Source organism: Charadrius vociferus, unplaced genomic scaffold (assembly GCF_000708025.1).
Source record: "Charadrius vociferus isolate BGI_N301 unplaced genomic scaffold, ASM70802v2 scaffold163, whole genome shotgun sequence".
NCBI lineage: Eukaryota > Metazoa > Chordata > Aves > Charadriiformes > Charadriidae > Charadrius > Charadrius vociferus.
The window spans coordinates 9,760,964-9,773,978 of record NW_009648332.1 but is presented as its reverse complement, the minus strand read 5'-3'; the positions used below and the strand labels follow the sequence as shown (position 1 = coordinate 9,773,978).

The window sequence follows — 13,015 nt, the reverse complement described above, 5'->3', positions numbered from 1 at the left end:
TCTAGGGCAGCAAAATGAATGTAGTGCACCAAATGCATGCAAAAAATCAGGATCCTTCTGCTAATGCCAAAGGAAGGACCAGTAGCTATTGGTGGAAGTGATTCATTCCAAGCCCCAGCAGCAGTAGCAAGCTCAGCGCTCCAGAGACATGTTCTTCCCTTCCCTGACACTACTCCCGTTCTTTTGGCACACTGTAGGAAAGCCTTGGCTTAGCCATCTCCCTCCACACCTTTAGAGCAGCAAAATCCAAAAATCACCTACCCTGCTGAGACACCTCAAGCAGACTTTGGCATTGCATTTCAGTCAAAAAGGCAAGTTCCTTCACTCCAGTCTTAAAAGACTCTATAATCCTACCTGCTTTTTTCCAAATCTGTCCACATTTAAATGAGCCTGGAAAAGTCTGAAACATCTGGTAATTCAACACAGCCAAAACAACTGTTGGGACTGGAAGGAACCTACTGGGGGATCTCATCTTGCTCGCTGGTACTCCAGCAACTGTATCATATATCAACTCTGCATAAAGGTTAAAGTTCTGCCCTAAAAACAGCCTGGGTTTTGTACCCATACTCTTCCACTGTGCTGTTTCATTTGTGGTTAGAAATCCTCCTTAGTGTTTCCAGACTGAAGGCAGTTCATGGTCACGTAATACACACCTGTATTTTTGGTGGTGCAGTTGGTTAGCTTGAAGAACTCTTCTCTCTTCAAGATTTTTGCCACCCTAGCATGCTTTTTTATTGTTTTTACTGTGACAAAGAATGCAGGTTCTTCAGCTTGATCTTTAAAGATTCTCCTGATCATCTTGTTAGGCCTTTTTTCTAAGTCTGTCCAATGTTTAAACAAAGAGGGGAAGCCTGCATTGAGCACATTGTTGCGAATAAAAATCTCACCATTGCCCTGGATAACAACATTACCTCCCAGCTTCTCCTGGATTTCTTCCCTGTGATGCACACCACAGTCATTTTTTCCCCAGATGCAGCCCTCTGGTGGCTTGCAGTCATTCTATGAATGACTAGTGCATCAAGGTATTTTTCATCTGTCATCTCAAATGAAGAACTTCCCTCGGTTATTAGTCCCTGAAGTTATGACCTTTCATTTTAAACTACTAAAATTCTATTAGTCAAGTCTTAAAGGCCATCTTCTTGGATAATATTCCGCTATTCTTTTTAGTCATGTCGTCTTTCCCAGTTCGTGTCATCAGCAATCTCACTAATCTAAACCTATTCCTTGTGCCAATGTCCTCCTTCTTTCTTTTTTTTTTTTAAATAAAAATAAAAAAAAAAAAAAGAAAAAGAGATCAGTCCCAAGATCAATTCTTGAGAAAGTCTTCTGGTAAACTCTCTAGCTCAAAAGTTTGACCATTGGCATAATTCACGAGAAGAGTTGTTTCCCTCTCAGGCAATGCTTCAGCTGCCTTGGACCTCATGGACCAAACCACCAATCTGAGCTGAGTTTCATGAATCTTTCCTTAGTGGCCATTCACTCTGGCCAAGAACGTTGCCAAGAAAGTTGCACATTCAATAGATAGTACACAGTTCACTATACTGAACAGATAAGTGACATTAAAATTATATAATATTGATATTGAAAGGTAAGTATTACCTTACTCTGTACCAAATGAGAAAGCATCGGTATGAGAAAGCATCATGTTTATCTACAGCTTCACCTCAGTTCACAATGTTTCTGGTCCTGGAAAAAGGTCATACTTGTAACTTTGTAACATTTGTTTTGACCACAGTTGGTCCCTTTCTTTTCTGGTTCACTTTATAGATAATGAAAACATATCAACCATGAAACAACATGTTATTTCGTTTTGTTAATATACAGAGGACGTGGTCAACCTCTACTTTTGTAGTCCTACAATTAGAATTCATACACTACCAAGTTTGTTCATGCTTAATGACAAACATCCATTGGGCATTTCAGGTATTCTTACCGACAGAGTTGAAATTTATGTCATTGTTGATGAGTTTCTGTATCTGATAATTAAAAATTTAGCTTACCTAGAGATACTTCGAAAAAGGCTTACTGGTTTCAAAACTTAAGCTCAGCAATTAAAATTATCTGTAAAAATACTGACTGGAAACAAAATCCTCATTGTGAAAATAAGGATGTTCAGAGAGGATATGTGAAGGGTTTTGATAGAAATTTCAGTATTACGAATGCCTGGAGAGTATGACTTGCAACGGATTTACCACGCTTGCTTTCCTGTTTTAAGCCAGAGAGAGTTCATATGTATGAAGTACAAGTTGGTGCCTTTACTGGAAGAGTTGTCAAGTGAAAGGATTAGACAAATTGTTGTTAGATCATCTGTGTTACAAGCACAACTTGTAACCACAAGTCTGTCACGAAAAGCTTTTCCCACTAAACTGTTTTCCTCCCTGGCTGTTCACTATTCTGTAAACTTATTTACTTATTAAAGGGACAAAGATTTGAGAATACTTAATAAAACAAGCTTTTTAGTAAGCAGAAACTTGCATTCTTAGATATTGCCAAGTATTGTGGTGCAATTTGTTTCTCCAATTAGAGCTCATCTGAAATTCAAATACCTTATTTCTTTTATGTAGTTAATTAATGCAGTTCATGCTCCAAAAAGAAACATTAATAATAAAATATTTAACTATTCATCCCAAAAGAAGACAGGAAGAAACAAGACAATATAAAGCATATTTAGTAATCAAAAATTTGAATATTATAGTGAATCTTGTTTTCATTCTCTCTGCCTCTGTGAAACATTCAGACATGCAATAGCTAGAGAAACAACAGAAAAGCTTTGGGGATCATTGTCTGTAACCTTTAGGTTCAGACAACCCTATCTCCCTCCAAAGAGAAAAAAAAATTACAGTTAATTTCCAAGATAAACCACGCAGACTTACAAAACTCATTAGGCATTAATTTAGATGCTACATTCATGAGCCCACATTCTTAGTAAACATTAACAGGGCAGGATAGCGGCTGCACCTTGGCAAGCAGTCAGGGAACCATAGAAGCAGGTCTGCTGACCAAAACCATTGGGGCCCAGTACCCAACACGAATGCTAATCCTGTGCCCGGGATTGACTTTGAACTAGCTCAGTTCTGACCCACAGACTCACCCCACTTAGCAGCTGGAAAGGTTAGAGAAACTGAAGTTTCAGTTCACTGAAAACACTGAAACACAGTTTACTGTTCACTGAAACAACAGCCAGTGCTCTGCCATTTCTACTCCTTCATTTACACCCCAGCCAGCCTGGTGGGTACGTTAGGAAACTGGCGAGAAGACAGGACCAACAAACTTGTGTACCAGCAAATGATTATCCTCGTAGCTGCAATGGCTCAGCACTTTGTCTTACGCAAAGAAGCTCACGTTCCTTTTCTGGTCCACTACGCCGTCTGTCCCTGCTGTGAGCTCCTGTGCTTTGCACATAGCTTTATGTATCAGTCTCCTGAGACCACACTGGGCAAAGATGGCTGGGACAGCAAGACTCAGGGAAGTGAGGCAAAGATTTGGGAAGAAAGGTTTGGATTTGTTCCCGTGTTCAGTCATGTTCTTCATCTGAGCTCTTGGAAAACTTCTGCCTTATGCCACAAGCTGGGGTTACCTGTTGAGCTTTTGAATTGCAGTTACTCTTTTTTCCACAGTGATGATTTCCTAATAGTTAACAAGGCATTCTTGCTACCTGGTGACTCTTTCGGCATGATTTTTAGACAAAAGATTTTACCAGATATCATCTTGTCTGTTACTCTTCAGCATCCTACACACAGGTCACCGCAGCAGTACTGCAGTAATGACTCCAAGAAGTGGAACTGGCAGGTACCCTTTATTTCAAAGAAAAGTAGAAATTCATTTCTCCCTGATTTTTTTCCTCTTTCAAATGCTACGCGGTAAGATCAAGTTCATGACAACTTGAAAATCTGTGTTAGTTCTCAGGGAACTGGGAGAACCCCACAGGCTAATGATTCAGCTACAAAGCCAACAGCTACATTTTTCTGTAAGAGCTGACATACCAAGAGGGATTTAGGTAAGGACTGCCATTATTTAAAGAAAACTGGAAAAGCTGTTCACAACCAATCTGTTTACCAGCAACAAGAGCTGAGAGATAGGGCAGCCTAAACACGAGGAGATTGCTTCTGTTCAACCTATAGACCTTGTGTAATTCTATTTAAAGCCAGCATATGTGTTCCAATAAAAAAAAATGATCTTTTCTTTACATTTATGCTGTCTCAATCTTTTTCTTCTTTTTAGTTGTCATTCCCTGAATCTCACACACTGAATATACCTTTTCTGAGGACAAAATCTGTACTGCAGGCTGCGTATTTTTGAATAAGACTGTTACTATTTACAAGCATCTTCAAGAAACGCTGAGGATTTTCCCTGTCTTTGACTTCCAAGCCTGTAAATTTGTTCATATTTTCATAAACTAAATCACAGATCCTCCCAAGTATAACAACATCTAAAGGCAAAATACCTTACAAACATAGGGAGTCAGAGAATTGGGAAAGAAAACAACACTGAATATAAATTTCAGATTAAGCTCTTATTGTTAGAGTTAATTTCTGAAGTTCATGGCAAACATGCATTGGCTTTCAAAAGGGCAAATAGCCAACACCCTCACCTCTAATTGTTCTGAAATATCTCCTGGTAGAAAGAAAACTAAGAGTAATGTATCATTTCCTACAATATTCAGACTTTGGAATAGAAATTCTCAGAGTGGTTTTCATGAAAAACAATGTCCAATTTGAAAAGCAGAAGTAGTTCACGTTAAAAAGCAGAAAAAAAAATCCGATTTGCTTCTTTGTCATCACAGTCAGCATTTTAAAAACTTTATACCTTGCTTTACATCTTGTCTGATAGCCTTTTCTTAACAAAATATTATAAATTAGCTTAACTTGAAGATTAATATTTCACTCTCAAATACAAAGAGCAAGTTTTTCAAACCTTTATGTTTATCTAAAAAAAAAAAAAAGAGGAAAGACAAACTGTGAAGAAAACCATATACAGAAATAAGAATATATGCATTATTCACAACAAGGTGCAAATCTGAAGAGCAGACCAGATTTTCCCAAATACACTGATTATATTAAGAGCTATTTGAATACTAACTGTACTATGAATAGGGTTCCATAAAATCAAATCTAACTGAAGCCACATCTGGCATACTAGAGGTGTTGCAAAAGATATACCTGTAATTTGCAAAATTAGTTCCTTCAAAAGCGTGAAATATTCATCGCTCATCATATTTTTAAGATTACGAGCTCAGAACTTTATGAACACCAGATTTCATTAAATCCCCTTGTTGCATCTAAAGACTATTGCTCACAGAGAAAAATACTGATGTATTTCCCATTATCTCAGGCACGGTAGTAAGTCTGGAAGTAAAGGCACAGACAATTGCATATATCTGCCAGCTCCCTGCAAACTGTGCACCAAATTATAAGGAATCAGCTACTTTTAGAGCAGCATTCAGGCTGAGTTAGTACCTCGTCTCGTTTCACCTCAGCCTTTGAGAGGACTATTCACCAACATTCACCTCCACCTTCAACACACGCTAATAACAAGATGTTTATAGTCCTACTCTGAGCAGCGCTTACATGAACTAGAACTAGTACTTCAAATCAGTTTGGGAGATTTTTGTAGTGACATTTAATGACATTTTCACCCTACAAAGCATGCAAATGCTTTAGTGTTGTTATTGACCAGATTTTAAAGGGTCTGCAGGTTTTATTTCATAAGTAAAACAACATTAATTCATTACACAAATCATTACAAAGAGCAAGAAGCACTTATACTTTATAAGGTAGTGTGATTTTCATGTGACAACTTATCCATGCACAGCTGGAAAATGCAAATAATCTACTAAACTGGGTACTAGTACCATTATGTCTTATGTGCTGGAAACACAATTTATTGCAGTAACTCTAAGTAAAATTGCAATCACTATTTAAATCTTAGTTCTGAAATAAACTCCACAAAGTTATGCCACTATGACAAAATACAGCTCTGTGCAGAATTAGAGCTACAGAAATTGGCAGGGGGGTTAGAAGTACATGAAGGTCCCTTCTAACCTAAACCATCCTATGAGTCTGTGAAATTATTTTTATCTTGCTATTTTATAAGGGTAATGTGACAAATTATCCTCTGAGGATAAATTGATTGAACAGCATTAATTTTTCAAAATAAAATGAACAGCCAAAATGTATTGGGGGTTGACTGTTACAGGTAACAGTTTATGTATTATTTTAGAATGTGACTCTTCCGTAGCACATTTTTTTGCGGCTTAAAAAGGACACTTTAACTTAAATTGATTTTATAATCAGTGGCATGTTGATTACTAACATGAGTATATATAAACATTTCCACAAAATTTGACATATGAGTTTTATATCAAACAATTCAAAATGGACAGGGATTTCTTGACATTTCATTTTTCCTTTTCACCTAAAGGAAGTTTAAAGAATAAATTATATGGCCCACAATACTTTAACTCTTCACTACCAAGAGTACACTAGCTCAAGTCGTCCTGTGCAAGACAGAGAGCAGGTTCAACTGCAACGGAAGATTGTGGGCTCAGACTTGCAATTATTAAATACAGAGAAACACTATCAACCTCATGCTCTTTGTCCTAAAATTACACTCTTTTCTCAGAATAATGCATCCTCGTGGCCCCAGCTGAGCAATGGGGCGTATAACCACTTTCTTGCAAAGTTTCTTTAATTTTATGTTCAATTTTACTTTCAATTTTACTAAAACTCAAATTTTCTTATCAAATTATATATTTTTACTTTTCGTAACTTGAGAATAGCCTAAAGTTTTCTATCAATATATATTTCTACATATAGAAATCTATAGTTCTCAGACCTGTTTGAAACTACATATGCATTTGATCTCACCCTGGTGATACAAGGTACAAGTACAATGAAGAGAAATTTTGACACCTTTGAACTTCTTAGGTACAATAAAATACATGACCTGCATACTGCTTCGTACTACTCGTTTCATAAATAGGAATATCTATATTATGTGAAAGCTTTTTCTTAAATCAGAGATACAAGAGCAAAATATTCACAACAGCATTTATAAAATTGGAGATTATCCCCATTGAAAGACCACCGAAGAGTATTAATAAGACTTCATGCAATATTTCATACCTAGAAAAAATATTCACTTATTGTAACACATGCAAAAGACTGAAGTGGAGTTTAGGAGTCTTCCTAAATAACATAGTAAAGAGAATGAGGACCTGTTGAACACTTCAAAGTGTCATGGTTTTAGAGAAAAAAAAAAAAAAAATCATTGACATAGAACATGTAAAAATATTGGCATAGTCTTTATTTTTAAAGAGATCTCTGCAAAACAATGAAAGACATTTTCCTCAGAAGAAAAGTAACTAGGCGGTGATGTAGAAAAAACTTTTGTAATGCTTATTATTTTATATGCTTACGCAAATATAAAAAAACTAAAAAGCTATGGCACCTTCCCAGGTCAGGCCCCACATTCTTGTTCAATTTTGTGTTCAAGGACACTCATGATGTGTTATTTGGCTGTAATAATCACTTGAAAGTAGCTTTTTCTAAACAAATGAGCAAGTATCCCTCTTAATTAAAACCAAGCACTGCAAAAACTGAAAAAGAATCTCATTATGAATAAAAACAAAATTTACTGCATTGTTCTTTATTAAATACAGAGTGAACAGGAGGATAAATGCAGGCATAGCAGATGTATTCAAAGAGACAGTTAATTTTTAATAATCTGAGATTTATTGGTAAAATATCAGTTAAAATAAATGTTTATTTACAATATAATTGGAAATTCTAACATCTGAAATTCGTTTAATGTACTTTTCAGGGTTTAGGCATGCGTTTTCATCCCAATTGTGATTGCTTGTGACTTCACAACAGTATCTTCCAGGTTTGAATGCCTTCAATGTCTCTCCTATGTTGCTGTGATGGAAAAAAACCACCAGACAAAAGTGGTACTCCACTGGATCTCAACAAATGATTTAGCATATACAAAGGCCAGTTTAGCACTTAGTCATCCACTATAGTCTCCAGTGCCAGATCACAGGTATTAGTCAAATATATGAACAGTAATCAAAATTAACATTTGTTTCTTCCCATGCAGTTGCTATTGCAATAATATGGCATCCGAATGAAGCAGCAGCTTCCTGGTTTAAGCACTTCTACTATACTTACACATCTTCGTAATACCCAGACAGTGTGTATTATGACTCACATGAAAGCAAGTCTTTATCATTCAAAGATCTTCATTCTCATGTTTCAGAGGAAATTCTATTTTTTTTTCCTGAACACAGATACTTCAGAAACAGGGTAGCTTCTTCCCAGCTCTGTCTACTGAAAAGTCTACGTCCAGGTCAAACTGTAAGAAAACTTAAGGCTTTAAGGTTTCCACAGCCCTCTGTGTACGTGAATACATATGGACAACAGAAGACCAGGCAACTGCAGCGTGTAGCTAGGTAGTTTTTCAAAAAGTTTATAAACCTTTTTAAAGAAGAGATAAAATAATCCAAACTCTGTGTTGCATACGACTAATGCTCTTCAGAATATTGATATCAAAATGTATGTACAATAAAAAATACCTAATTTTCACAAAATGTCTCTATAAATATATCTCCCTGACAAACTCTTTACAGTGATTTCTGCATGTAAATTAAATGTTTTAAATGTGCACTTGTCAGAACTTTGGATTTAGCATCATATTGCTATTAGAGACCTTCCTTTGCAGAAGAAAGTATCAAATAAGAATACTTATACAGAGCACCCTGGAGTCATATCAATAAAAGTATTAAAATATTTAAGTATATATTTGAAAATCATTTTGTATTTTCAAATAAGGATCGATAAACTGCACAGTTCTCATTCCAGTCGTCCTTGCTTAGCATCACCTATTGCTCCCCACACATCAAAGACAAACTCATCTGGAAATGCAAAGTCTCCAAGAGTTTCATCCAATGCCACTGCAAATTCATCTGGGTTTTTCTTGTCTCTTCCAGCTTCCACCATTGTTGCAGCTGAAAAGCAACAAAACAAAATAATGTAATTAACATGAAAGTGACAGCTAACATCTATGGTTACATTTTGAATGGGCATTTTCAAAACCAGGTAAGGTCAGCTTAGGGACTTGTAAAGCTTACCTACTGAATTTAGGATTCAATTGGAATTATGTACTTAAATCCCCCCCCACTAGCTATATTCCGTCCTGATAAACAGGAGAGCTTCCTTGGAGCGCTTGTTATATATTCTTCTGTTTGTTTGGCAGAAGTTTAATTTTTAATTCAACAAACCTTCATTTTAATCTTATTAAATTATATTCTGTATTCGTTACTGCAGGTACATGAAGCACGGGTCTAAAAACAAGGTCAAGCACAACTCTTATGCGATAACATGACCAACTTCAGTGAGTTTGGTATGAGCTTGCTGATCTAAACCAGAAGATCAAAAGGCAAACCTGAATGTTTTTCTCGGCTAAACAATGAAGTAAAGAACTCTGTAAGTCAGATTTTAAAGTGGCCAAGTTTTTCACAGAAAGCCAAAAGGCACAGGCTTTGAACACAGGTACGTTGTTGGAAAACAACATACAGCCTGCATAATAGATACATGCGACCAAGCTAGTACAGGTTTGCTAGCAACAACCCATGTTTTATGAGTTTAAATGTTGAATGTGGCCTGCATTTAGAAAGGAGTAATGGGCCTAAAGAAAACACTCCCTACTTTAGGAAACAAGAATTCAAATACTAGGCTCGACTAATGTGTTTTGTAAAATACAGATAAAATTAAAATCCAGTTTAAGTGTTGGACAGTGTATGTCTCTGACTGACTGAAAGAAGTTGTGCTCTCAGGAAATTACCATATGATCTCAAACATATTTTCCTAATTTTTCAGCTTAATTTTATTTATTTTTAATTAACATTATCTTAATTTTTTAATCCCCCAAAACCCCACCTCTAGGTAGTAAAGAGACTGAGGCATTTATTGTGAGCCACATTATTCTTCTGCTTGGATCTACATTTTTTCCCGTACCATCCAAACTCAAGAGTCACTAATTTCAGCGCATGAGTTTGCTTCAGTTGTTATTACCTCCAGCTCTGAAAAGCAAATCTTTAATTTATAGCAACCTCAAGGCTGAGAAAGTTCATGCTTATGCCACTAGAAGTGAAAAAGATCAAAGTTATCTCTGGAAGTCTCAGCCAGGAGGTTCAAATTGTGCAAAAGCAAGGGAAAGGCCTTGCTGCTGCCCACAATAAACCAGAGCCACCCGAAGACTAGGAACATCTTGGTATCCAGGGAAGTTAAAGCAGCGAGGTCTGATACAAAACAGAGGTAGACTGTGATATCTTGTATACCCAAGCTGGCCAGCGTTTTCTCTTATTTAACACCCAAGTATCAGAATTTATCAAGTTTTATACTTTAGTTGGAAATGGCTACACTAGGGTCGCTGCTTTAGGACTCATCCCTCACCTTTAGACACTGCACAGTTTCTCAGATTCTCAGACAAATTACAAGTCATAGAATCATAGAATGGTTTAGGTTGGAAGGGACCTTGAAGATTATCGAGTTCCAACCTCCCTGCCATGGGCAGGGACACCTCCCACTAGACCAGGTTGCCCAAGTCCATCCCAAACAACACTGGATGCTGTCAAGCCAGGAATATTAGAGGAAATGAAAGCCGTGAGGGCTCAAACCTCTCTCGATCACTGCACCTGCACCTCCCTGAAGGATGAAAAGTGTCAGCGCAGAAGTTTCTCCTGGTTAAGCTAGGCCAGGAGAACTACTGGCAGCAGGCTGTTGTGGTTCAAGGGTTGCAGAAGACCTTCTAAAACAGACTCAGCACAAACAGCGCTGCTGAATGCAGTTTATTTTCTGAGCTGTATCTCTGCCCCACAGCCTCTGGTTCGAATTCACAAGAAATTATGGTATTGTATAAGAGATGAAACCCTCAAAGTCTGCTTCATTTTGTGATTACTTTACACATCTGCCTTAAACTGCAAGATGTCCTCCATCTTTTGTTACACATCAAATCACCACTTTTTTCATAAGCATATCAAATCCAAATGTCACACTGAAGGATTTGATAGCTTCTAGCCTTTTCTCAGAGGGATATCCAAGTGGCAAACAGGTACTACAGTGCCTGAGAAAAGGAAGGAAGTTCTGAAGCCACAGAAGACCATCTTCACTGCCACAGTCTGCTGTCTACTGCATGCACTGTGTTGTATTGACACGGCAAAATCTCTCTGATAAAAAGGAAAAGAAACTTTCCCAACTCTGAATTTTTACTAAACATATTTAGTATTATTTTGTTGACTTGAAACTCAGCTAAAGTTTATTGACAGTTACAAACTTCTGGCAAACAGTGTTTGCGGTTATGCAAACTTGTAACAAGCTGTGAGCAAACTTGAGCTGTTTTCCACATTGTTAGACATCAGCAACAATAATTCTGAAGAAATTTGATGTTTTGGTTTTAACTACGTTCAGACATCAGGCTTCAAACTGAATCACAGTGTGCCACATTACTTAAAGCAGTCCAAGGAAAATTTACATAAATCTTGACAAACAAACTGCTGCGGTGGAGATAGTTCAAGTGTAACCCAGCTTCCCGGGCACCACTAGTGGTTCTCAAGGACTCTCAAGACCTGTTTCCCTGCCAGCAGAAACCATACCCCCTGTGCAGTGATTCTTTCTGTATCCTCTGTGAAGTCTGTGGGACAGAGACTCGGAGGAGTCTGGATGGGAAACAGGCATTAAACAGGGGACTCTTGTTCCTGACAAATGGAAGACAAATATTTGTCCCATCAATGCCACCCTATACGCCCTGACACCATGGCATAAGCAGGTACTTGCAGAGGAGCAATCCTGGAGGGTAATGAGGTAAAGGGTGTAATTTAAACTTCACAGATTTCTGGATATGAACCGGGATATGAAGTTACTCTATATAGACACTGGGAGATGGATGGAGGGAGAAGAGCTGTGCAAGACGACACAGGAGCAAAAATATCTAGACATAGTTACTTGAGATATTAAAAAAAGTTGCCATCAGCAGAGTGAGGATCCAGACAAGCATTCCAGCAGAAAGAGTGGGAGCAAGGAATTTAGCCAGTTTTAAGATAAATCGGTCAAGATATGTGAAATAGCCACATGACACAGACAGCAGTGATGAAACAAGATAACACAGCAGTATATTACAGTCCAACTGCCCTAGCTGAAACCTCAGAATTACACAGTAATAAACCATCATTAACAGAAAATATTTCAAACACAATTTTCTTTACAGACTGATCTTCTCAAATTATTAAATAGAACCTTAAAAGTTGTTTATTAGAGATTTACCAAACTTAAAGCCCAAATCCGCTAAACTTGGACAAACAAGACAAGTTTCAATCCAGTCAAGCAGGAGTCGGAACCTCCCCACCGTGCCAAAGCAGGAGCCTCAAATAAAAGTGTTTTCACCTGTCTTGACCGACCATAATCAGCACTACCAGGGTACGTTTAATGAACTGTATTTATGAAAGCACGTTCGGATCCCCAGATTCACCGGACGGAACGGAACCCAGCCCGCCCAGCGGGTCTGCGACAGGTCGGTGCTGCCCCCCAGTGCCAACCGCGGGGCATCACCGCCCAGCGAACGGCCGCCCACGGCGCAGGACACCCCTCCTGTCTGTCACACTCATGTCGTGCCACTGACATCCACAAACACGCCGAGCTGAACCCTGCTTCGCCGCTGCCAGGCGTCCAGGAACGCTGCAGCTCACCCGTCTGCTCTGTCACCCGCTGTACACGTTGTTGTTCGCCCCGGCGGGTCAGGCGGAGGTGGGGTGGCATCCCCTGCTCCGCACCGCTGTGCAGAGCATCCCTGTTTACGCAGCGACGTTCTTCCCAGCGCGCAATTCCCAAGGCAAATCAAAAACTAGCGATTGCCGAGGCATTTAGCAGACACTTCGCAACTTGAAGAAAACTTGACTGGTTCTCGGGGGGTGACAGCTCCGTGCCAAACTGCCTCCGACCCCCTACCCCCCCCCCCCCCCGCT

At 38.5% G+C, this 13,015-nt stretch overlaps 1 protein-coding gene across 1 annotated transcript in view; it reads right to left on the bottom strand.

The window, feature by feature from the left end:
• Positions 1 to 8,758: 8,758 nt before the first annotated feature.
• Positions 8,759 to 13,015, bottom strand: part of GIPC2 (GIPC PDZ domain containing family, member 2) — a 17,018-nt gene continuing 12,761 nt past the window's right edge. Inside the window, exon 5 of the mRNA XM_009884694.1 lies at positions 8,759 to 9,004. Within this exon, the coding sequence (XP_009882996.1) occupies positions 8,850 to 9,004 (155 nt within the window). The 3' untranslated portion in view covers positions 8,759 to 8,849. The remainder of the gene's footprint in view (positions 9,005 to 13,015) is intronic.